This window comes from Chiloscyllium plagiosum, unplaced genomic scaffold (assembly GCF_037043375.1).
Source record: "Chiloscyllium plagiosum isolate Xiang-an unplaced genomic scaffold, Cpla_swu_hap1 HiC_scaffold_3, whole genome shotgun sequence".
Classification (NCBI taxonomy): Eukaryota; Metazoa; Chordata; class Chondrichthyes; order Orectolobiformes; family Hemiscylliidae; genus Chiloscyllium; species Chiloscyllium plagiosum.
In genome coordinates, this window is record NW_028270141.1 from 151,407,777 (window position 1) to 151,430,430 (window position 22,654).

The window sequence follows — 22,654 nt, forward strand, 5'->3', positions numbered from 1 at the left end:
TAGCACTCCACACCTAGGTATTACAAAATTTAGCAAAAATAATATTGCTAGTAGATTTGTGACCTTTTTAAATTATATTTCTACCTTGTAAAAGAGAAAGATAAGCATCCATTGCATTTTTCATCATGTCCATGTTACAATTCACATCTGTGAATAACTCCAAAAGTTTCAGTCTTGTGCTTCTCAAGTCACTGAAAGACAAAAAATTGTATTACTAAATTACCAACCTCATAAATATGTAAAATTACTGTATAGTACACTTCCATATGATGAGACATTACCAGATCTTGACTGAAATGTCCTTTCAAATTACTGTTCCAATTTCCATTGTGAAACGTCGAACATCAACTACTTCTCCCTCCACCTATTCTGCCTATTTTCAGTGTCATTTTTAAAAAAATCCTATTTCCTGCACATAATATTTTGACTTTGTAACCAAATTCAGTTTATTAAAATTGTATTAGGAAAACTAACATTTCATGATTGACTTTGTGTGATTATAATCACACAATTAAAGTATATTCATTGACCAATCAATATTATTCTGCTTAATATAGTCAATACAGATCTCAGGACTGTAACATCATTTGATAAGGAAATGCAACATGTGATTGCAAACAGGAATAACCTAATGTTTTAGAGCATAGCTGCGAGTCTGAGGGCTGTTTAGTTTCAGATCGAGACTTCCAAGGTTGAATAAGACACTGTGGTCCAGGCTTACTATCCGTCATCAAGAAATCCTTGTATTGGTGTGTTAGAAGTACAGCAATTCAATAAAGGTAACCTTTGCATTACAACCAACTTTGTTACAATAGGTTTGATTTTGCAACTGTAACTCGTTAGACTTTAATATACACTAAATTTGTACAAACTAATATGCTCTGTATTAGTTTTGTCCTTAGTGTATAAAGGCTAACAAAGTCTTTTCAAGCATTCAAACACAAAAAACAAATTTCAAACAAATTACTTAAAAAAGGAGAGAAAAAAGCAAACACTCAGTTATTAGTAGGTGATTTAACAGGAATTTAGCCAAATCAAATATGAGGATTGAGGCATGAGCTCAAGGATATCAGCTTTCAGTGACCAAATGACGTTTGAAGTGAGCCTACCTCCAATCAGGAGAGGAAGGCCTTTGAACCACTAAGAGGCAGAGACCTGGTGTCAACACAACCCTAAGCTGAACCAGAAAGCAAGAGCTGCAGTATCTCTGTAAACTCACTGCCTTGCTTGAATACATTTATAACTGAAGTAAAGTTTCCAGAGTTATTGCACAAGCCTGACTGCTGCTACCTTATTAAAGTCTCAAATGATCAAATTAAGATTGAAGTTTAAATTACATAATACCCCTAAAACTGGTGTGTAATAAATTAGGCAGAGACATATACAAAGGGTGCCATTCCTTGCGTGGAAATTCATCACCGTATCAGTCATCTCTTGGAATTTCACAATAGGATCAATTTCAGAAATGATCCCTTTTTCATTCTCCCAGTTTACAACTGTCAATACTGAATTAGGATTCGTGGTCATGCTCCTGGTCTTACACCATGATAATTCTGCAGTCTGCACACTAGTTCTGTAATCTTCCAATTGACCTCTCATCTTAGCCATATCCCTCTCACCGTTGTGCGTACCCGATTATGTTGGGATGATTATGGATAATAATTACTCAGTGCAATTTCACAGCAAAATAATAAGAAATGGGATTTCAAATTCTTTTGCTTTATTTAAAAAATATTTATTTTAATTCTCAAATATTTGTCTCAGTTTAAATCACAAACGTGGTTATTGAGCATTATAAAGTAAAATATTGGTTAGAGTCCTGATCTTCAATTAATTGGATGACATCATATGGTTTCAAAGTGAGGGCATCACAACTTGCCTCCAAGCTCCCAAGCTATGGCAGCAAGACCAGATCTCAGCACCAGTCACTGCTTGTTTCTTATCAAAATTCAGTCAACTCTACAAGGGAATATCTAATTCAGCCTCAAACAATTGAATTTTCTGTTAAGCTGAAGCGTCTAGATTTAAAAGTCAGTTGAGGGTCCGTGAGTAGCACCTTTTGGCTCTAATTCAGAAGCAGAAGTTAATTGCTTCATTCCAGAGATGTGAGCATTAAAATTAAGGCTAATGTCAACACTTTGTGACGGAGTGAAAAATATACTGGAGGAAGTATCGCTTTTAAAGGAAAGATTCAACTGAGGCCCCACCTTCTTTCTCAAATGGAGGAGAAAGATTTCATGATATCATTTTGAAGAAAAGCAGGGAGATTTACCATAGTTTCCAGGCTAATAATTTGTTACTTAATGAACCTAGCTACAAAAGCGGATCATTATCAAAGACATTGCTGTTGAACAGAGTTTGTTGTGTGCAAACTGGCTGCTGCAGTACATTCAAATAGTGAGTATATTTCAAGAGTACTCTTTGGTCTTGAAAGTTTTTGCACCATGGAGGTTGCAAATTTTTATATAAATGCAAAATTTTATTTTCTTTTATTTGGAAAGGAAGACAACTATTGCAAGGAGAAAACAGAGAATTTAAGAAGCTCAAAAGACTCTCCACTATGAAGACCTTTAACTGGATAATGATTTTAGGTTCCACATGCAGTTGCCCACAGGCAGAGACAATACTGAATACATGTTGGTACAGCTCTCAGCAGCAGTACTTGAATATACCTGATGGAATATTCATTGCACACCTGGATAGTTGAAACTATTACACTATTTCAGATGGGCACCAAGATCAACTGTGCTTGCAGTATGTACTGTTTACAAACACTGCTGTAACTCACCAAACTAATTCTAACAGCTCGAGCCTAGCCCCGTTGTCCTCTTTTTACAGGATAAGTGCATCAAAACTTTGACAGTTCTTTACTGCCAAATCACAGGTGGTCCTGACTTGGACACGAATTGTTAGATTAGATTACTTACAGTGTGGAAACAGGCCCCTCGGCCCAACAAGTCCACACTGCCCCGCCGAAGCACAACCCACCCATACCCCTACATTTACCCCTTACCTAACACTACGGGCAATTTAGCACGGCCAATTCACCTGACCTGCACATCTTTGGACTGTGGGAGGAAACCGGAGCACCCGGAGGAAACCCACGCAGACACGGGGAGAACGTGCAAACTCCACACAGTCAGTCGCCTGAGGCGGGAATTGAACCAGAGTCTTGGCGCTGTGAGGCAGCAGTGCTAACCACTGTGCCACCGTGCCGCCCACTTATTCCTTTAATCATGGCTTGTTTCAAACCTGAAATTCACTACCTAACATAATGACAGGGTTGAAGCAGCTCCAGAGAGCAACCAACTACCACAATTGCTGGGGTATCAGGAACAGACAATTATAATCTTGCCAGCATTGCCCATACTTAAATCACCCAGATGATCAAAATCCTGTGTTACTCCCATTTGGAAGCAGAACAGCTTCTGTTTGTTGAATGCAGTTACACCTGCTTTCTGCAGCTAAGCTTACAAAGCAACATTATGCTGATAACTTTACCATTCTCCAGATGTCAGCATGACGAGCAATGCCTATTTTGAATTAAAAACTGAATTTGTATTCTGGATTACCAGTTGAGTAACTATCAGCTCTCTTTCGTTCAGTAATGTACTGAACTTGTTCTGGGCATCAGACAGTTTGTTTTCATTTGAAATTGAATGAACTAATTTGAATATTGCATTTTCTTTAAGCAAAACAACATAAAAATAGCTCACAATGAAGTAAATAGGATCCTCTAAAACAATATCTCAAGCAGCAGTTGATGCACGCCTGCTTGATCCACATGCCTTGCCCTATTCCTAGAAATTGTCACTTTTGTATTTGAAAAGATGACCAAATACAAAGTGAGGAAAGTCCAGAACTAGGGGACATAGGTTTAGGGTGAGGACCTAAGGGGCAACTTTTTCACGCAGAGGGTGGTAAGTGAGCTGCCAGAGGAAATGGTGGAGGCTGGTACAATTGCAACATTTAAAAGGCATCTGGATGAGTATATAAATAGGAAGGGTTTATAGGGATATGGACCTAAAGCTGGCAAATGGGACTAGATTAGGTTGGGATTTGGTCGGCAGAAACGAGTTGAAGGGTCTGTTTCCATGCTACACATCTTGATGACACTAATTATAAACAGTCTGATTTGTTTATAAAAATAACAACATTACCTGTATTGAGAAACTGAACTTCCTTAAATAGGAACCTTACCACTTCAAAACTGACAAAGAAATTGAAATATTGCTTGACAGGTGACAGAGCCCATTTCAAGCAGCAGTAGCTATTTTCTCCCAATATTCTGGTCTCTGAATTCACTCAAGTTGTGTCTCAAGTATCTGATTCACCTCAGCAGATTTCATAGCTGAAAAATTGAAGAGCTAATGTCACGACTATTTAATTTAGGAAAGAAGTTTGCACAAATATGCAAATAACAAGGGGTCAGTTTTTAAAGAGCAGAGAGACAACCTGATTGATGAGCATAATATTGTGTGGGCATGGACAAGATGGATAGAAAGCAGCTGCTACCATTAGTTGAAAGGACAATAACAAGCGGATATAATTTTAAGGTGAACAGCAGGAAGTTTAGAGGGAGTTAGGGAATTTTTTTTTCCCACCCAAAATGATGGGAACCTGGAATGCTTTGCCTGAGAGGGCAGTTGAGACAGGAAACCGCAATCTTTAAAAAGATACTTGGATGAACACTTGGCATTTGAGAACATTCAAGGCTATGGGCCAAGTGCGACAATGTGGGCCTACTGTAGATATACAGCAATTTCTTGTCAATGTTGACTAGATGGGCCGAAAGGTCTCTTCTGTACTGTATGATTCTATGAAGAATCAAAAAGGGCAACACCGATCCCGATGGTGGAATGCACAAAAAACAGAGAGCATAGATTTGAAAGCAGTGGAGATACGAAGGAAAACCCTCGTCACACAGCGAAGAGCTAGCATTTGGAATGCACTGGCTGAGTGTGAGATGAAGGCAGCTTCAACGTAAACATTGCAAAAGGAATTGGATCTATTCTGAAATAAGAATTTACACGGCGCGGAGGGGAAAGGCAGGCGAGTGACGCTGGATGAAGTAAAAGAACTGCGGATGCTGTCGGTCAGAAACTAAAAGAAAAATTGCTGGAAAACTCAGGCCTGGCAACATCTGTGGAGCGAATTACAGTTAACCCTTCCTCTGATTTCTTTTCACAGATGCTGCCAGACCTGTTCAGCTTTGATTTTTGACAATGGATGAATTGTTCCTTCTGGGAGACAGCAGACACGTTGGGCTGAACACTGTCTTGTGCCGTAAACAGTCTCTGATCATAGGATTTTAAATTACTGCGGGCCTATGTCAAATCACCAGGAAAGGAGAAGTTGATAAAGGAAGCTTGCATCGGTTTATTTTTAATGTTGAGTGTCTTATAACCAAATGGCACCCGCTGGTGACCTCAGGCAGGGAGACGGTGAGGCAGGTCAGACGGTGAGGCAGGTCGGACTCTGCATCGGCAAAGTCAATGGTACATTTAAAGGGCCTGGGCATTTAAACCTTACTTGCAGATCTTCGCCGCGGCGGTGTTCGTGGCAACTCCGTACAAGTTGAAAGAAACCGGGGCCGTCGCCTTCAGCGGGTTTCTATGAAACCAGTGTGTCATTGTCGTATCCCGACTGGATGGAGAAAGAAACTTCAAAACGCCGCGGAGACCGGGAAGGAGAGAGAGAGAGAGAGAGCCGCCTGCTCCTATACACCGGGACCGAGAGGGGGAGCGGCCCGTCTCCGTACACCGGGACCGGGGGGAGCCGCCTGCTCCTATATACCGGGACCGGGAGGAGCGGCCCGTCTCCGTACACCGGGACCGGGGGGGGGGGAAGCGGCCTGTCCCTGTACACCGGGACCGAGAGGAGGGGGGAGCGGCCTGTCCCTGTACACCGTGACCGGGGGAAGGGGGAGCGGCCTGTCTCCGTACACTGGGACCGGGAGGAGCGGCCTGTCCCTGTACACCGGGACCGGGGGGGGGGGGAAGCGGCCTGTCCCTGTACACCGGGACCGGGGGGAGGGGGAGCGGCCTGTCCCTGTACACCGGGACCGGGAGGAGGGGGGAGCGGCCTGTCTCCGTAAACCGGGACCGGGGGAGCTGCCTGTCTCCGTACACCGGGACCGGGAGGAGGGGGGAGCGGCCTGTCCCTGTACACCGGGACCGTGACCGGGGGGAGGGGGAGTTTCGGTTGGACGGTGGTGGAAGCCGGAAGTCAGGAACAGCTCGCGAGAGGCTGCGCGATGACGTCAATCGCTCTCCCGGAGATCACATCCTCCGAATAATCAACCGGATGTTTGTGTTTTGCTTGTAACATCCTTTTCATCTCAAATGAATTCTCCGGAGCGGTCAGGCCTGCCCTCTTTTTTTTTTAAAAGTTAACCACGGGGAAGCCATTACCAACCGCCATCTCCGCCCCTGTCCGCTTCAGCAGATATCATGGCGCGGGTGGGGTGAGGTGGGGGGGGATTCAGCATTCTGATTGGCTGAGCGGCCTGGGCGCGCGGCCTGGCGGTTACCTCATCTCAACCGTTACGTCAGGCGCTCGCTCACCCGAGCTTGCAGGCGCCGATCGTTGATTGATCGCTCAACAAACCAGTCAGGTGGAGGAGCGGGACAACGGGCGGCATGTGGAGCCAATCAGACTTGGTAAAAGCCCGGTGGGCGGGGATCGGAGGCGGGGTGAGCCGTGTTGAACCGCCATCAGGTTCGGGTTCAGGGCCTTTCTTGTTGCCTCCTCCTCCTTTGGCTCGGATTGTACATAGAGCCCAGATGGGCTTGGTCAGGAGCTGGGTCTGGTACTGGTTGGAGGCTGTGACTTGAGGCACAATGTTAGGCGAGGAGTAGTTTACAAAGCGAGTCCAAATGTTGACTTGATACCATTTGGAGTGACAAAATATATATTGCAACACTTAAAACAATGACTGATATTAATAAAACAGTACAAAAATGGCACGCAAGTTTCAAAAAAGGTACAGACTTCGATTCCTGGGGACAGTTAGTGGAAGCTATCGACGAGTACCAAATGTGAGTCATTATTAATCCTGTTACATTAACCGTTTGAGTTGTTAATGACCAAACTTTTTTTTTCCGAAAAAAAAATTTCAACGTAGACGACGTAGAAAGTTTGAAGTAAATTGCTAAAGATAGCCCCAGTAGTCTTTGGGCTTTAAATTGCCAGGGGAGCCTTGCACAGTTCATTCTGCATCCACACCCTCTTTTGTTATGGGTGGAGACAGCAGGATATGTTAATGCTTGTTCTGTTTTGAACGAGAAGACTTCAGTATTTTTGCCTTTTTTTTTTGTTAAAATGTTTCTTAATGAAAAGCTTTAGCTCCCCATGTTTGATTATTTCAGCAAGGGAAAATTGAAATGTGTTCTAGTAAGATATGGTTATATTTTCTCTCCATCAGGTCCACATAGACAACCGTGGTTTTACCAAGAGTTTACCATCTTCTGGTTAGGATGCTCTGCAATGACTTATGATCTTGACTTAACTTTGTGGCTGTGTTTCTGGTTTCTATTCTGAAATGTTGAATAATGCACAATTTATTTAACCAGTTCTTTAGTAGCTGCTGGCACAAAAAGTTACCCTACTAATAGAAATTCATGCTCCATCGTTGTGTGGATGTAATCTACAGTGATCTCAAACCAAACATGCTATCAGAATAAAATTTAAAATGTGGTAGGAGCAAGGGGTATAGTTCAGGTTTTAACTTTTTTATTATTTGTTTGTGTGGTGTGGGTGTCGTTGGTTGGCCAGTATTTATTGTAGACAGGCAGGAGGCTGGAAGAACGCAGCAAACATTGCCAATCCTAGTTGTCCTTGATAAGGTGGCGGTGAATTGCCTTCATGAACTGCTGCTGTCATGTGTTGTAGGTTGACCCACATTTCCATTAAAGGAGTTCCAAGATTTTGACCTGCAATTGTGAAGAAATGGTGATATGTTTCCAAGTCAGGATGGAGAACTTGCAAGTGGTGGTGTACCCATATACTGTATCTGCTTCTGTTGTCCATCTAGATGGAAGTGGTCATGGGTTTGGATGGTGTTGTCTAAGAATCTTTGGCAAATTTCTGCAGTGGCATCTTGTAGATAGTAGCAGCAGTGTGTACTGAGCATTGGTGATTGTGGTGCTACTCAAGCAGGCTGCTGCTTCTTGGATGGTGTCAAACGTTTTGAATGTTGGAGCTGCACCCATCCAGGCAAGTGGATAATATCTCATCACACTCTTGACCTATGTCTTATCGGTCGTGGACAAGTTTTGGAGAGTCAGCACGTGAGTTTTTCTTTGCCACAGTATTTTTAGCCTGTGACTACCTCTTATAGCCACTGTGTTTGATGTGATGAGTCCAGTTGAGTTTCTTGCTAATGGTAATGCCCAGGTATTCAGTGATGATAATGTCATTAAATGTCAAGAATTGATGTATTAATTGTCTCTGTCTCTTATTGGAGATGGTCATTGCCTGATGTGAATGTTGCTTCTTTTCACAAAAGATGATGCTACATAAGCCCTGGTGAAAAGTGAGGTAATTCAAATGCCAGAAGATTTTTAAATTGATGAAGATGAGTTAGTGTGTAATGTTAAATCACCAGGATTGAATGAAATGAATAAAAAGATGTTGAGGAAAGCAAGTGTGGAAATTGCAGAGGCATTGGTAATAATTTTCCAGCCTTCCTTTGACTTAGAAAATTGCAAATGCTAGTTCAAAAAAAGTCCAAATATAGGCCCAGTAACTATAGACCAGCAGTTTGACCTCAATGTTTGGAAAGTTTCTAGAAATAAAGTCATTTTGAAAAATGAGTTAAGGGACACCACATGGATCTCTTAAGGAGGGCATGTTTTCAACCAATTTGTTGGAATTTTTAGATGGAATAACAAGGTGTATGTTGATGAGATCTACTTGAACTTTCAAAAGATATTTGGTGAAATTCCCCATATGACTTGAGCAAAATTATCACTCTTGGAACATAAGGAACAGTCGCAACATGGGAACAAAATTGGTTGAGTGACAGAAACCAGCAATCGTGTACAATTGTTTGAATTGGTTGAAAGGTTGGAGTTCCCTAGATGTCAATTGTAGGGTCTCTGCTTTTCCAGAAATATTAATAACCTTAATATAAATAAGATCAATATTTATAAATTGATCCTAATGTACAGGACAAATTTCAACATTTGCGGATACTAGGAAACTTAGAAGCATTGTCAAGAGTGAGCAGAATTCTTTTGAACTGGGTCAAAACTCTGGAACTCCCATCCTAACAGTGGCTGGACCAGTTCAATAAGTCAATTCATTGTCTCTTTTTGAAGGCATTAAGGATTGGCATAATGCTATCCTTGCTAAATATACCCACATCCTGTGAATGAATTAAAATAAAAGCAACGGAACAGACAGATCAGTGGCAAATGAAATTTAACGCAGAGAAGTTAGATCACATAGAATACAAGGAGAATTAGCCATTTAGATAAAGAACTGGCTTGAAGGTAGAAGACAGAGGATAGTGTTGGAGGATTCCTTTTTGGACTGGAGGCCTATGACCAGCGGTGTGCCACAACGTTCAGTGGCTGGGCCCACTGCTTTTTGCCATTTATGTAAATGATTTAGGTGTGAACATAAGAGGTATGGTTTGCAGATGACGCCAAAATTGGAGATGTAGTGGACAGTGAAGAAGGTTACTTCAGACTGGAACAGGATCTTGATCAGATCGGTCAATAACTGAGGAGTGGCAGATGGAGTTGAGTTTAGATAAATATAAGGTGCCGCATTTTGTACACTTAATGGTAAGGTTCTGGGGAGTGTTGCTGAACCAAGGGACTTTGTTGTGCATGTTCATAGTTCCTTGAAAGTGGAGTTGCAGGTAGATAGGATATTGAAGGTGTTTGGTATGCTTGCCTTTATTGGTCAGTACGTTGAGTACAGGAGCTGAGAGAAAGTGAGGACTGCAGACTGCACATGCTGGAAATCAGAGTCGAAATGTGTGGCACTGGAAAAGCGCAGCAGGCCAGGCAGCATCCAAGGAGCAGGAGAGTTGACATTTTGGGCATAAGCCTTTCATGAGGCTGATGAAGGGCTTATGCCTGAAACGTCGATACTCTTGCTCCTTGGATGCTGCCTGGCCTGCTGTGCTCTTCTAGCGCCACACTTTCTGGCATTGACCATAGGAGTTGGGAGGTCATGTTGCGGCTGTATAGACCATTGGTTGGGCCACTTTTGGAATACTGCGCGTAATTCTGGTCTCCCTCCTACAAAAGAATGTTTTGAAACGTGAAAGGGTTCAGAAAAGATTTACAAGCATGTTGCCAGGGTTGAGTGGGTTTGAGCAATGTGGAGTGGCTAAATAGGCTGGGGCTGTTTTTTCTGGAGTGTCAGAGGCTGAGGGATGCACTCAGGTTTTTATCACATCATGAGGGGCATGGATAGGGTAAATAGGTAAGGCCCTTTCCCTAGGGTGGGGTGTCCAAAACTAGAGGGTGCAAGTTTAAGATGAGAGAGGAAAAATTTAAGAGACCTACGTGGAAACCTTTTCACATACAAGGTGGTGCTTGTATGGAATGAGCTGCTGGAGGAAGTAGTGGAGGCTAGTACAATTACAACATTTAAAAGATATTTACATGGCTATATGAATAGAAGAGTTTAAAGCGATGTGAGCCAAATGCTGGCAAATGGGTGTAGATTGATTTAGGATATCTGGTCTGCTTCCATCTATACATCCGTGACTCTTAAGTGATTCATTTTGGGAGGAAAAATAGTGAGAGACCCAATATATAAAGTGAACTACGAAGGGTACAATCTAGAAGAGGTTACAGGAGACAGAGTCTAGGTGTACCTGTGCGTGAATCGCTGAAACTGGCAGGGCAGGGTTTTAAAACTTGCAGCATTCAAAGCTTTAAGAGCATAGAGTTTAAAAGCAAGGAGGAAATAATAAATTTGTTTGCCCTCAGATGGGCATTAATGTCCAGCTCTGGGCACAACACTTGAGGAAGGGTGTGAAGGCAGAGAGAATGCAGAAGGGATTCAAATGGTTCCTGACTGAGGCAATTCAGTTATGTCAATAGATTGTACAAGTTGACACTGCTTTCCTTGGTGAAGAGAAGGTTGAGAGGAGATTTCGACCTCAAATTCACCTGGACAGTCTCGGACTCCTCCCTCCCCTTCCTAGACCTTTGTTTCTATCTCAGGCGACCGAATCAACACGGACATCTACTACAAACCAACCGACTCCCACAGCTACCTGGACTACACCTCCTCCCATCCTGCCCCCTGTAAAAACGCCATCCCATTCTCCCAATTCCTTCGTCTCCGCCGCATCTGCTCCCAGGAGGACCAGTTCAAAATACGTACAACACAGATGGCCTCCTTCTTCAAGGACCGCAATTTCCCCCCCGACGTGGTCGACGGTGCCCTCCACCGCATCTCCTCCACTTCCCGCTCCTCTGCCCTTGAGCCCCGCCCCTCCAACTGCCACCAGGACAGAACCCCACTGGTCCTCGCCTACCACCCCACCAATCTCCATGTACAGCGCATCATCCGCCGTCACTTCCGCCACCTCCAAACAGACCCCAGCACCAAGGATATATTTCCCTCCCCTCCCCTATCAGCTTTCCGTAGAGACCACTCCCTCCGCGACTCCCTTGTCAGATCCACACTCCCCACCGACCCAACCTCCACTCCCGGCACCTTCCCTTGCAACCGCAGGAGGTGCAACACTTGCGCCCACACCTCCCCCCTCACTTCTCTCCAAGGCCCCAAAGGAAACTTCCATATCCGCCACAGATTCACCTGCACCTCCACCCACATCATCTACTGCATCCGCTGCAGCCGGTGTGGCCTCCTCTATATTGGGGAGACAGGCCGCCTACTTGCGGAGCGATTCAGAGAGCACCTCTGGGCCACCCGGACTAACCAACCCAACCACCCTGTAGCACAGCATTTCAACTCCCCCTCCCACTCCACCGAGGATATGCAGGTCATTGGACTCATCCACCGCCAAACCACAACAACGCGACGGTCGGAGGAGGAGCGTCTTATCTTCCGACTGGGAACCCTCCAACCACAGGGGATGAACTTGGACTTCACCAGTTTCTTCATCCCCCCTCCCCCCACCTTGTCTCAGCCGAATCCCTCCAGCCCGGCACCGCCTTCCTGACCTGCAGTCTTCTTCTTGACCTCTCCGCCTCCATCCTACTCCGACCTATCACCCTCACCTTGACCTCTTTCCACCTATCACATTTCCAACGCCCCTCCTCCAAGTCCCTCCTCCCTACCTTTTATCTTCTCCTGCTGAACACTCTCTGCTCATTCCTGAAGAAGGGCCTGTGCCCGAAACGTCGAATCTCCTGTTCCCTGGATGCTGCCTGACCTGCTGTGCTGTTCCAGCAATAAAGTTTCAACTGAGAGGAGATTTAACCAAGGTATGGTGGCTATGATGTAGAGCGATACCAACAGTGTGGGTTCAATTCTCTACCAGTTGAAATTACCATAAAGGACTCTGAATCAATCCTGGCCTGTGGCATGGTTGCCCTCTGGTTAAACCTTACAAATGAGAGCAAACCTCTGGCTTAGTAAGACTATGGCAACTTTAAACAGATTTATTCAAAATCATGAGGGCTCTGGGTCATCTGGTCCCATTGGTTGCAGGATTGAGGACCAGAGGAGCACAGGCTTAGGGTAACTGGCAAAAGAAGTAGCAATGCTGACACAGGAAAAGTTCTTGGGATTGCTTAACATCTGGATTACACTATCTACACGTGTAATGGAGGCAGGGTGAATAAAAGCATTTAAGTACTTAGCTGAAAAAGAAGCATATGCAGGACTATGAGGAGAAGACAAGGGATGTGGCAATTGATAAATTACTCTGGAGAACCAAGGACAACCCTGGCCAGATGGTCTCCTTCTGTGCTGTTGCCATTATGTGATTCTAAAGTGTTTGGTCGACTTCATGATCGTGAAAGTCTCATATTATTTCTTCCTAGGGTTATAGTTATTTTGGCATACATTTCAGCCCTGAGAAATTGTTTTAAAAAATACCATTGCTGTATTCTTTGTCATGAGTTTAAGGTGTTTACATCAAACGTATTGCAGTTGTTCCTTATTGTGGCTGGAGCCTTTTCATAACACACCTCTGTACTGACTAGCCTGTAAGGTGTTTTCCTCAAAACAGGAAATGGGTGTGTAACTTTTGCAGGAAGCAGTCTTAGTGGACTATTCCTGGAAATGTCCTCTTGAGATTTGCTACTATATAGCTTTCCTTTATTGGTTAATTTTAGATGTCCTTAGGAAAATGGGTGTCTAATCGGGGTTATAATTCAAGTTTGTGGAAACTGGAGGATGAGGAAATGTGTGCCAAGTTTTTATTTTGTAGCTTATTTTGTCCTTTTTGAATCCTGAAAGTGTTGATTCATTGTTTGTTTGGTTCCTTATCCATGGGTATAAATGTTGACAATTGTCCATGTTGTCTTGGTTGAGAGTCAGGATTTACACTGCCAAAGTGAGGTGAGAACGACTGTTCCTGATGAAAGGTAGCATTTTTGACTGTGTGGCGTCAAGGCGTTTGGTAATCGGGGGGAAAACTCTTTTTTGCTTAGAGTTATACTTGACACAGAGTAAGGTGGTTGTGGTTGTTGGCAACCTTCCCTGTAATGATTCTTCTGCTTGTGGACATCTGAGGTGCGTACACAGTACTGGCTTCTGCAAGCTGGAACCAATGTGTCAGAGAACCAAGTCAAAAGTTAAGAAGTGGAGTATGTGGGAAAATGAGAAGAAGTTCATTTTGGGTGGGAGAACAAAAGTACAGTTTTATTTAAACAGAAAAACTGCAGAAAGCTGCAAAACAAAGGGCTTTGGGGGAACTTGTGCATGAAACACAAAGTTAATATATGTGCTGAGTAGGTAATCAGGAAGGCTAATAGAATGTTGGTTTTTATTCAAGGGGGTTTGTGTATACAAATAGCTTCATTTACTGCAGCTGTACATGGCGCATCTGGAGTACTGAGTCGTTTTGGTCCTCATAATTAAGGAAATATCATTTCATTGGAGGCATTTTAGAGTTCACAAGGATGATCCCTGATATGAGCAAAGGCTAACCAGCTTGGGACTTTACTAATGAGAGTTCAGAAGAATAGAAGGTGTATATATAGTGCAGAGGGGATGTTACCTTTGTGGGAGCCCCTAGGACTAGAAGGCATAGTTTGAGACTAAAGGGTTACCAATAAAAAGCTGAGGTGAGGGGGTACTTCTCTGAGGGTTGAGTTTTTGGACCTCTTTGCCCCAGAGAGCTGTGTATGTTTAAAGCTGAGATAAATTCTGGATCAGTAAGGGAATGATGGTTACTGGGAAAGAGCAGGGATATGGATATGAGAGTTGGATCAGCATTGATCCTCTTGAATGAAAGAGCAGGCTTGAGGGGCAGAATGGCTGCCTACTGTTGCTATTTCTTATGGACTTAGCGACTTATGCTGTTTAGCAGACACTTTCACCTCACCTCTGGACTTGACCTCTTTTGTCTGTTTGAACCAAGGCTCAAATGAGGTGAGGAGCTAAGTGACCTTGGCAGAATCCAAACTGGGTGTTACTGAGCAGGTCTGCTTGATATCACTGTTGATGACGCTGCCCATCACTTTACTGATGATAAAGAGTAGCCTGATGGGGCAGTGATTGGCTGAGTTAGATTTGTCCTACTTTTTGTATTCAGGACATTCCTGGGCAATTTTGCACATTGTCAGGTGGATGCCAGTGTTGTAACTGTACTGGAAGAGCTTGGCTAGGGGAGCAGCAAGTCATCAGTATTATGTCAGAATGTTGTCAGAACCCATAGTCTTCACAGTATCCAGTGCCTCCAACCATTTCTTGATATCATGTGGAGCTGTTAAAGTACCAATTTGAGACTGCTCAAGGAATCCCTGATGGACTCGACCTGTAGCCTCTCTTGGTTCATCCTGGCAATCGTACTCTGCGGTAGGCTGGAATATAAAACTCTTACGGTTTAGTTTAAATTATGACCTTTTTTTATTTACCAATGGCATCAATGTTACACTATAACATAGATACTTACAAGCCAGGCTTGACCTAAGATTCTAAAACCATTAGCAGATTAGCGGCACCAGCTCTTATCCCAAAGAGCGCTCTCAGGCTTCTCCCCTTATTGTTGCAAACAAGCTATCTTTATTCAGAATTTGGTATTAAAGTTAGAAAAATGGCAATGTTCTCAATCAAATAAGCAACAATAAAATGGTAAAAGTTTGTGGAGGAAGAGAAACTCGTTGACAGGTCCGAGTACGCTTGACTAATTAAGCTACATGCACGTCAAAGTGGGAAACCGTGATCCAGCCAGGCACCGAGTGGCTGATTGCTTTGGTTAAATAACCTTCCTTTTTAACAGGACATCATAACGAGTCTAAACTATGTGGAAAGATCATGAGGTAACCTTGCTCAGCTATCATGTCTCGTATTATTGTCCTACAAATGGCTTTTTCTTTTAAAATTGTCTTAGATTCCCAGAAAGCGAATTAAAATCATAACTTCCCAGATCTCGAGCTCCAGGGAACAACTTACAAACATTCAATCAATGACAAGTTCCCTGAACTCAGACCATAAAGAGTTAATCTTTCCACGAGTTTCTGTGTCTGTCTGCTACCCTGTGTCACTCTGCCTCTGTCTGTGTCCCTTGAACCCTTCAGTCGGTGAATGTAATTTACAGAAGAACATTTTTTTTCTCTCTCTCTCTTTCTCTCTCACACATCAACATCATCCAACTTTCAGCCTTTTTTGTTTTCCTCGCCTGTAAGGGTATTGAGACATTCACTTCCCAGAGCAGTCAAGATGAGGGAGCTGAGCTTCATAAATTCAAATCTGCTCAGTGAGGTATACTTTAGGATTGTTCTATTATGTGCATATTCCACTCAGCTTATTAAATTACAAGTTCTTTTCCTATTGAGTATGAGCTTTGTTAAGAGTCTTTGATATAAACCAGCAATTTAGTTATCCGACACCGTACTGTGAAATATGCGTGCTTCCAGCTTCTGGCGTAAGAAGGAAGTACTGCCACATATTCCACACTGACCAAATGTTATCACCTTATTTACACTGTTCCATTGACACCAAGGACAGATGTCTCCAATTCTTCTGAACAGGCACTTTCCCGTATTCTCTGCAGCAAACGTGTCACATCTAAGGCTATGTGCTTTCTCAGAGTAAATTGAATTGGCTGAAAATTGCCATGTGTGCAGCGAGGACCTTTGGCAGCTGATAGACCATTTGGCAGTTCTGGCTGCAGATTGTTATGCATGCTTCAGCCTTGTCTTTTGACATTTAGTATTGAGTAACTCACCATTTGACACCAAAGCCTTCCCCCACTAAGGTACAAGTCAGGAGTATGATGGAGTACTCCCCACTTACCTGGATGGGTGCAGCAACACTCGAAGCTCAACATCCAAGCCAACGCAGTCTGCTTGATTCGTACTCAGTCCACCACTTTCAACATTCACTCCCTTCACCAGGCAATGACAGTAGTGTGTATTCACTTACATGATGCACTGTCACAAATCACTGAGGCTTCATAGACAGTATTTTCCAGCCAGCGACCTCTACCACACAAAAGGATGAGAGCAGCAGAAACATGGGAGCTGGCTGGAAAATGCTGTCTATGAAGCTTGTGATTTGTGACAGTGCATCATGTAAGTGAATACACACTACTGTCATTGCCTGGTGAAGGGAGTGAATGTTGAAAGTGGTGGACTAGCAGATTTCCTTCAAACTGCACACCGTCATAGAGCTTTATTGCCATTCCTTCATTGTCCTCGAGTCAAAATCCTGGAATTCCCTCAGTAATAGCTCTGTGACAATAAGCCTACCAAATGGACTGCACTGGTTTCCTGAGGGCAACTAAGAATGAACAACAAATACTGGCAATGCCTACAACCCATGTGCAAAATTGGTAAAGTGTTACTGGATAGCAGTTGCTCTAGAATCCTTGACCAATTTCTACCTTTCAAATTGCAATAGTTTATCATTGCTCTGACTGTGATTAGCGAACTGAAAGTGTATCAGGAACAGCACCTGAGACTGACTTGTTCTCATAACATGTCCTGTCGGGAATGTTTGCATGTGCCAATAATCTGCCAATACATTTAAGATGCAAAGACATGAATTAATTTGAACAAATATCTTTAGTAAACTTCATGCATCAAACAGATATTTTCTTGTTTTTTTTCCATGATTGGAGATCAGAAATACTTATCATGTGACATTATTGCACCATATATAACCACATTAAGGGTAGTCTTAACGCTGTTCGTTTTGTGAATCCATTCTCCATGAAAGTCTTGTTCCAAAGTTTTCGGAGACTGATGCAGTGTTTTTGCTGTAGCGCTTCATTTTACACCTTTTGTCTGGCAGATCAGGAAAATTTAGAAAAGATCCTTTTTATTAAATCCTTCAACAAAACTTGTCTGGGGGTAAATATTCTGTTAGTTCATACTGATCAAGGCAACCATAATTCTTACTGAAACTCTTCTGGTACTATCTAAAGCTGATGAGGACATTATTTATCAATTCTTTTTCATTTGAAGTGGAATCTCTGGTCAAGAGGAAGAAGGCGGCTTATGTTAGGATGAGATGTGAAGGCTCAGTTAGGGCGCTTGAGGGTTACAAAGGAGCTAGGAAAGACCTAAAGAGAGAGCTCAGAAGAGCCAGGAGGAAACATGAGAAGTTATTGGCAGATAGGATCAGGGTAAACCCTAAGGCTTTCTCAGTATTTAAGGAAAAAAAGAATGACGAGAGTAAGATTAGGGCCAATCAAGGTTAGTAGTGGGAAGTTGTGTGTGGAGTCAGAGGAGATAGGGCAAGCACTAAATGAATATTTTTCGACATTATTCACTCTAGAAAATGACAATGTTGTCGAGGAGAATACTGAGATACAGGCTACTAGACTAGGTGGGATTGAGGTTCACAAGGAAGAGGTATTAGAAATCCTGCAGAGTGTGAAAATAGATAAGTCCCTTGGGCTGGATGGGATTTATCCTAGGATCCTCTGGGAAGCCAAGGGGGAGATTGCCGAGCCTTTGGCATTGATCTTTAAATCGTCATTGTCTACAGGAATAGTGCCAGAAGACTGGAGGATAGCAAATGTGGTTCCCCTGTTCAAGAAGGGAGTAGAGCTGGAAATGTGTTGCTGGAAAAGCGCAGCAGGTCAGGCAGCATCCAGGGAACAGGAGAATCGATGTTTCGGGCATAAGCCATTCCTGAAGAAGGGCTTATGCCCGAAACGTCGATTCTCCTGTTCCCTGGATGCTGCCTGACCTGCTGCGCTTTTCCAGCAACACATTTCCAGCTCTGATCTCCAGCATCTGCAGACCTCACTTTCTCCTCCAAGAAGGGAGTAGAGACAACCCAGGTAATTCTAGACCAGTGAGCCTTACTTCAGTTGTTAGTAAAGTGTTAGAAAAGGTTATAAGAGATAGGAGGATTTATAATCATCTCGAAGAATAATTTGATTAGGGATAGTCAGCATGGTTTTGTGAAGGGTAGGTCGTTCCTCACAAACCTTATTGAGTTCTTTGAGAAGGTGACCAAACAGGTAGATGAGAGTAAACCAGTTCATGTGGTGTATATGGATTTCAGCAAGGTGTTTGATAAGGTTCCCACAGTAGGCTATTGTACAAAATGCAGAGGAATGGGATTGTGGGAGATACAGCAGTGTGGTGTAAAATTATGTCCCAATACATGTGTGAATCATAATGTAACACATGTATTGGGCCAAGCAGTGGAATGTGGTGAAACGGTTAAAAATTATGTCCCAATACATGTGTGAATCTAACCGGAATGGAGGTGTTGCTTAGTCCCGTGTGAATCTTATTACACACCTCCCCGTGTGAATCTTCTTATCTGTATGTAACCAGAATGGAATGTGTTTTTTAGCCTTGCTCTGCTGTTCACATGAATGTTTATATCTGGAAAAGAGTATATCAGCTGGAAAAGTCTCCAGTTCGGTGAGTCTGCTCCAGGGTTACGTTTAACCGCCGAGCGTGGGTTGTTGGCAACCGCTCTACGAGAACTGACGGCTCCCAGTTCCGGTAACATGTAGAGTGAGTATAAGCCAGACCCGTTGTTTGGACCTGGTTGTGGCGACCCTGCGGGGAATAAAATGCCCATATTCTAGCAGACTCGCCTCTTGATCGTTTGTTCTGTGTCAGACTACTCTCCTACGAACCTGACCTTGAGAATTTTTTTAAAACAAGCAGTTTGGGTCAGTAATTGGCTTACTGAAAGAAGACAGAGGGTGGTGGTGGTTGATGGGAAATGTTTATCCTGGAGTCCAGTTACCCGTGGTGTACCGCAAGGGTCAGTGTTGGGTCCACTGCTGTTCGTCAGTTTTATAAACGACCTGGATGAGGGCATAGAAGGGTGGGTTAGTAAATTTGCAGACGACACTAAGGTCGGTGGAGTTGTGGATAGTGACGAAGGATGTTGTAGGTTACAGAGAGACATAGATAAGCTGCAGAGCTGGGCTGAGAGGTGGCAAATGGAAGTTAATGCGGACAAGTAAGAGGTGATTCACTTTGGTCAGAGTAACCAGAAGGCAAAGTACTGGGTAATGGTAAGACTCTTGGTAGTGTAGATGAGCAGAGAGATCTCGGTGTCCATGTACACAGATCCTTGAAAGTTGCCACCCAGGTTGACAGGCTTGTTAAGAAGGTATATCGTGTTTTAGCTTTTATTAATAGAGGGATCGAGTTCCCGGACCATGAGGTTATGCTACAGCTGTATAAAACTCTGGTCTGGTCTGGAGTATTGTGTACAGTTCTGGTCACTGCTTTATAAGAAGGATGTGGAAGGTTTGGAAAGGGTGCAGAGGAGATTTACTAGGACGTTAGCTGGTATGGAGGGAAGATCTTACGAGGAAAGGCTGAGGGACTTGAGGCTGTTTTCGTTGGAGAGAAGAAGGTTGAGAGGTGACTTAATAGAGACATAGGAGATAATCCGAGGGTTAGATAGGGTGGACAGGGAGAGCCTTTTTCCAAGAATGGTGACGGCGAGCACGAGGGGGCATAGCTTTAAATTGAGGGGTGATAGATATAGGACAGATGTCAGAGGTAGTTTCTTTACTCAGAGAGTAGGAAGGGTATGGAATGCTTTGCCTGCAATGGTAGTAGATTCGCCAATGTTAAGTACATTTAAGTTGTCATTGGACAAGCATATGGACGTACATGGAATAGTGTAGGTGAGATGGGTTTCAGATTGGTATGACAGGTCGGCGCAACATCGAGGGCCGAAGGGCCTGTACTGCGCTGTAATGTCCTATGTTCTATGACAGTTTGGCTTTCAACAAGTTGGGATTTGTTGCAAGTACTGTTCTACAACTTAATAAAGCTGTCTAAAGTTCAAATAGACAGCTTATATGGAATTCAGCTAGCCTGCTCTGCCACTCTTCCCTGTAACCATACATTATTTTTTTCTCTTCAGGTGCTTATCCAATTCTTACGTGGAAGTTATCCTAGCTGCCTCCAGGCATTTTTTCCAAATCCTAATTGCTTGCTGCAATTTGAAAAACCTTTTCCTCCTATCATTGGTTCTTTTGCCATTCACCATTAATCAGTATTCTGTGGTAATTGACCCTTTTGTCAATGAGAATAGTTCCTGTCTCTCCTCTGCCCACATCCATCATGATTTTGAACAACTTCATGTTCTTTGGAAAAGATGGTATTCAGAATTGGCTACATATTCCAGGTGAGGCCAAATCAGTCGTTTAATTAAAAAGCTCGTTTCTATGACCTTGCTTTTGTACACCCAGCTCCACTTATAAAACCCAGAATCCTAGATACCTTATCTACTTGTCAATTGCCCTATGTTTTTCAATGACTTGTGCACATACAGCCATGAAGTGATTAGTGGGATCTATCTTTTATTTTATGTTGCCATTCATTTTTTTTTTCAACACTCTGCATCACTTAGTATTTTCCTGTATCAAATCTCAGCTTGCATCTGTTTGCCCATCCCAACAGCCTTTGTACATTTTTTTTGGTTGCTCACTATTTTCCTCAATGCTTCTGTTTTACATTGTGCAAATTTTGAAATTGTGTCCTGTATAGCCAAGTCTTGATGAAGGAAAGCTGTGGTCCTATTGCTGAATCTTGGAGTCACTCCATATGCCTTGCTCAGGTTTGAAGATCAACCATTCACGCCAACTTTGTTTCCTGTCACTCAACCAACTTTGTATTCAAGCGCAAACAGAAATTACTGGAAAAACTCAGCAGGCCTGGCACATCTGTGGAGAGTAACCAGAGTTTTCATTTTCGGGTCTAGTGACCCTCCTTCATGTAACTCGATAGGATTGAAGAGAAACTTTTTCAGCCAATATATTGGCTGTTTTCAGGAGCTGTACCAGGGTAGCTCAATATTGTTGAGCTACTGAACAATGATGGAGGTGAGAGGTTGGCATTTTCTTTCAAATTCACCTGAGAGATATCAGCATTGCTAGCTCGGCAAGTATTTATTGCCAGTCCCTAATTGCCTGTGAGAATGTGTTGGTGAGTTGCCTTGATCTGCTGTTCTCGATGTGGTGTAGGTAGCACCACTGTGCCCTGAGGGAGGGAATTCCAGGATTTTGTCACAATGGCACAGAAGGAAGAGCTAAATATTTCCAAGTCAAGATGGTGAGTGGCTTGAAAGACTTTGAAGGTGGATGACATTCATGTACATCTGCTACCTTTTGTCCTTCGAGATGGAAGTAATGCATGCTTTGGAGGTTGAAAAGTATTTTTGGCGAATTTTTGCAATACATATTAATGCTTTTGAGTCTCTGTTGGAGGGACTGAATGTTGTGGCTGTGGTACCAATCATTGGGATGCTGTATCTTGGATGTTGTCAAGCTTCGAGTGTGTTTGGAGCTGTACTCATCCAAGTGAGTGGGCCATATTTCATCACACTCCTAACTTGTGCCTTTTAGGTAGTGGATAGGCTTTGTGGAATCCAGACAAGAGTTACTTCCTGCTGGATTCCAAGCCTCTGACCTACTTTTGTAGCCACTGTATTGATGTGGCTCGTCCAGTTCAATTTCTGGTCAATGGTAATCCCCAGAATGTTGATAGTCAGGGATTAAGTGAGGTAATACCATTTGAATGTCAAGGGGTTATGGTTACATTTTTTTTTAAAGAGATGGTCATTGTCTGACATTTGTGTGGCATGAATATTACTTGCCACTTTTCAGCTCAAAACTGTCTGTTGGCCTGGGTCTTGCTGCATTTGAACTTGGACTGTTTCATTATCTGAAGAATTGCAAATGTTGAACATTTGTGCAATGATCAGTGGTTATTGAAGGAACTGAAGATGATTGGATCTAGGACACAGCCCTTAGGAACTCTTGCTCCACCATGACCATGGTTTATCATCTAATGCAGTATCCTGTCTCCCACTTTCTCCCCATGCTCTTTGCTTTTCGCAATTATCCATCTTCTTGAAAACAAGAAGTTTTGGCCTTAACTGCTTTCTGTGGCAGACAATTCTACCTGCTGACCACTTTTTGGGTGAAGATTATTTCTCCTTATCTCAGTCCGAAATGGTTGTATCCTGTATACTAACTATGACATCTGGACTCCCCAGTGATTGGGAACATCCATCCTCTGTTTGCCATTTCCATTCACTCCAG

The 22,654-nt window shown here is 43.2% G+C and overlaps 2 protein-coding genes across 4 annotated transcripts in view; one reads left to right on the forward strand and one right to left on the reverse strand.

Annotated features, from left to right (window-relative positions):
* Window positions 1-6,264, reverse strand: part of brox (BRO1 domain and CAAX motif containing) — a 46,549-nt gene extending 40,285 nt beyond the window's left edge. Inside the window, exons 1-3 of one of the 2 annotated variants that reach the window (XM_087984391.1) lie at window positions 5,533-5,671; window positions 4,201-4,351; window positions 85-191 (exon numbers count right to left, since the gene is read on the reverse strand). In XM_087984391.1, the coding sequence (XP_087840517.1) occupies window positions 85-133 (49 nt within the window). In that variant the 5' untranslated portion in view covers window positions 134-191; window positions 4,201-4,351; window positions 5,533-5,671. Of the gene's footprint in view, window positions 1-84; window positions 192-4,200; window positions 4,352-5,532 lie in introns of both variants that reach the window. The other variant, XM_043687328.2, reaches the window with a different exon arrangement.
* Window positions 6,265-6,767: 503 nt separating this feature from the next.
* Window positions 6,768-22,654, forward strand: part of aida (axin interactor, dorsalization associated) — a 101,187-nt gene continuing 85,300 nt past the window's right edge. The window contains exon 1 of one of the 2 annotated variants that reach the window (XM_043687334.2): window positions 6,768-7,040. In XM_043687334.2, the coding sequence (XP_043543269.1) occupies window positions 6,934-7,040 (107 nt within the window). In that variant the 5' untranslated portion in view covers window positions 6,768-6,933. The remainder of the gene's footprint in view (window positions 7,041-22,654) is intronic. The other variant, XM_043687335.2, reaches the window with a different exon arrangement.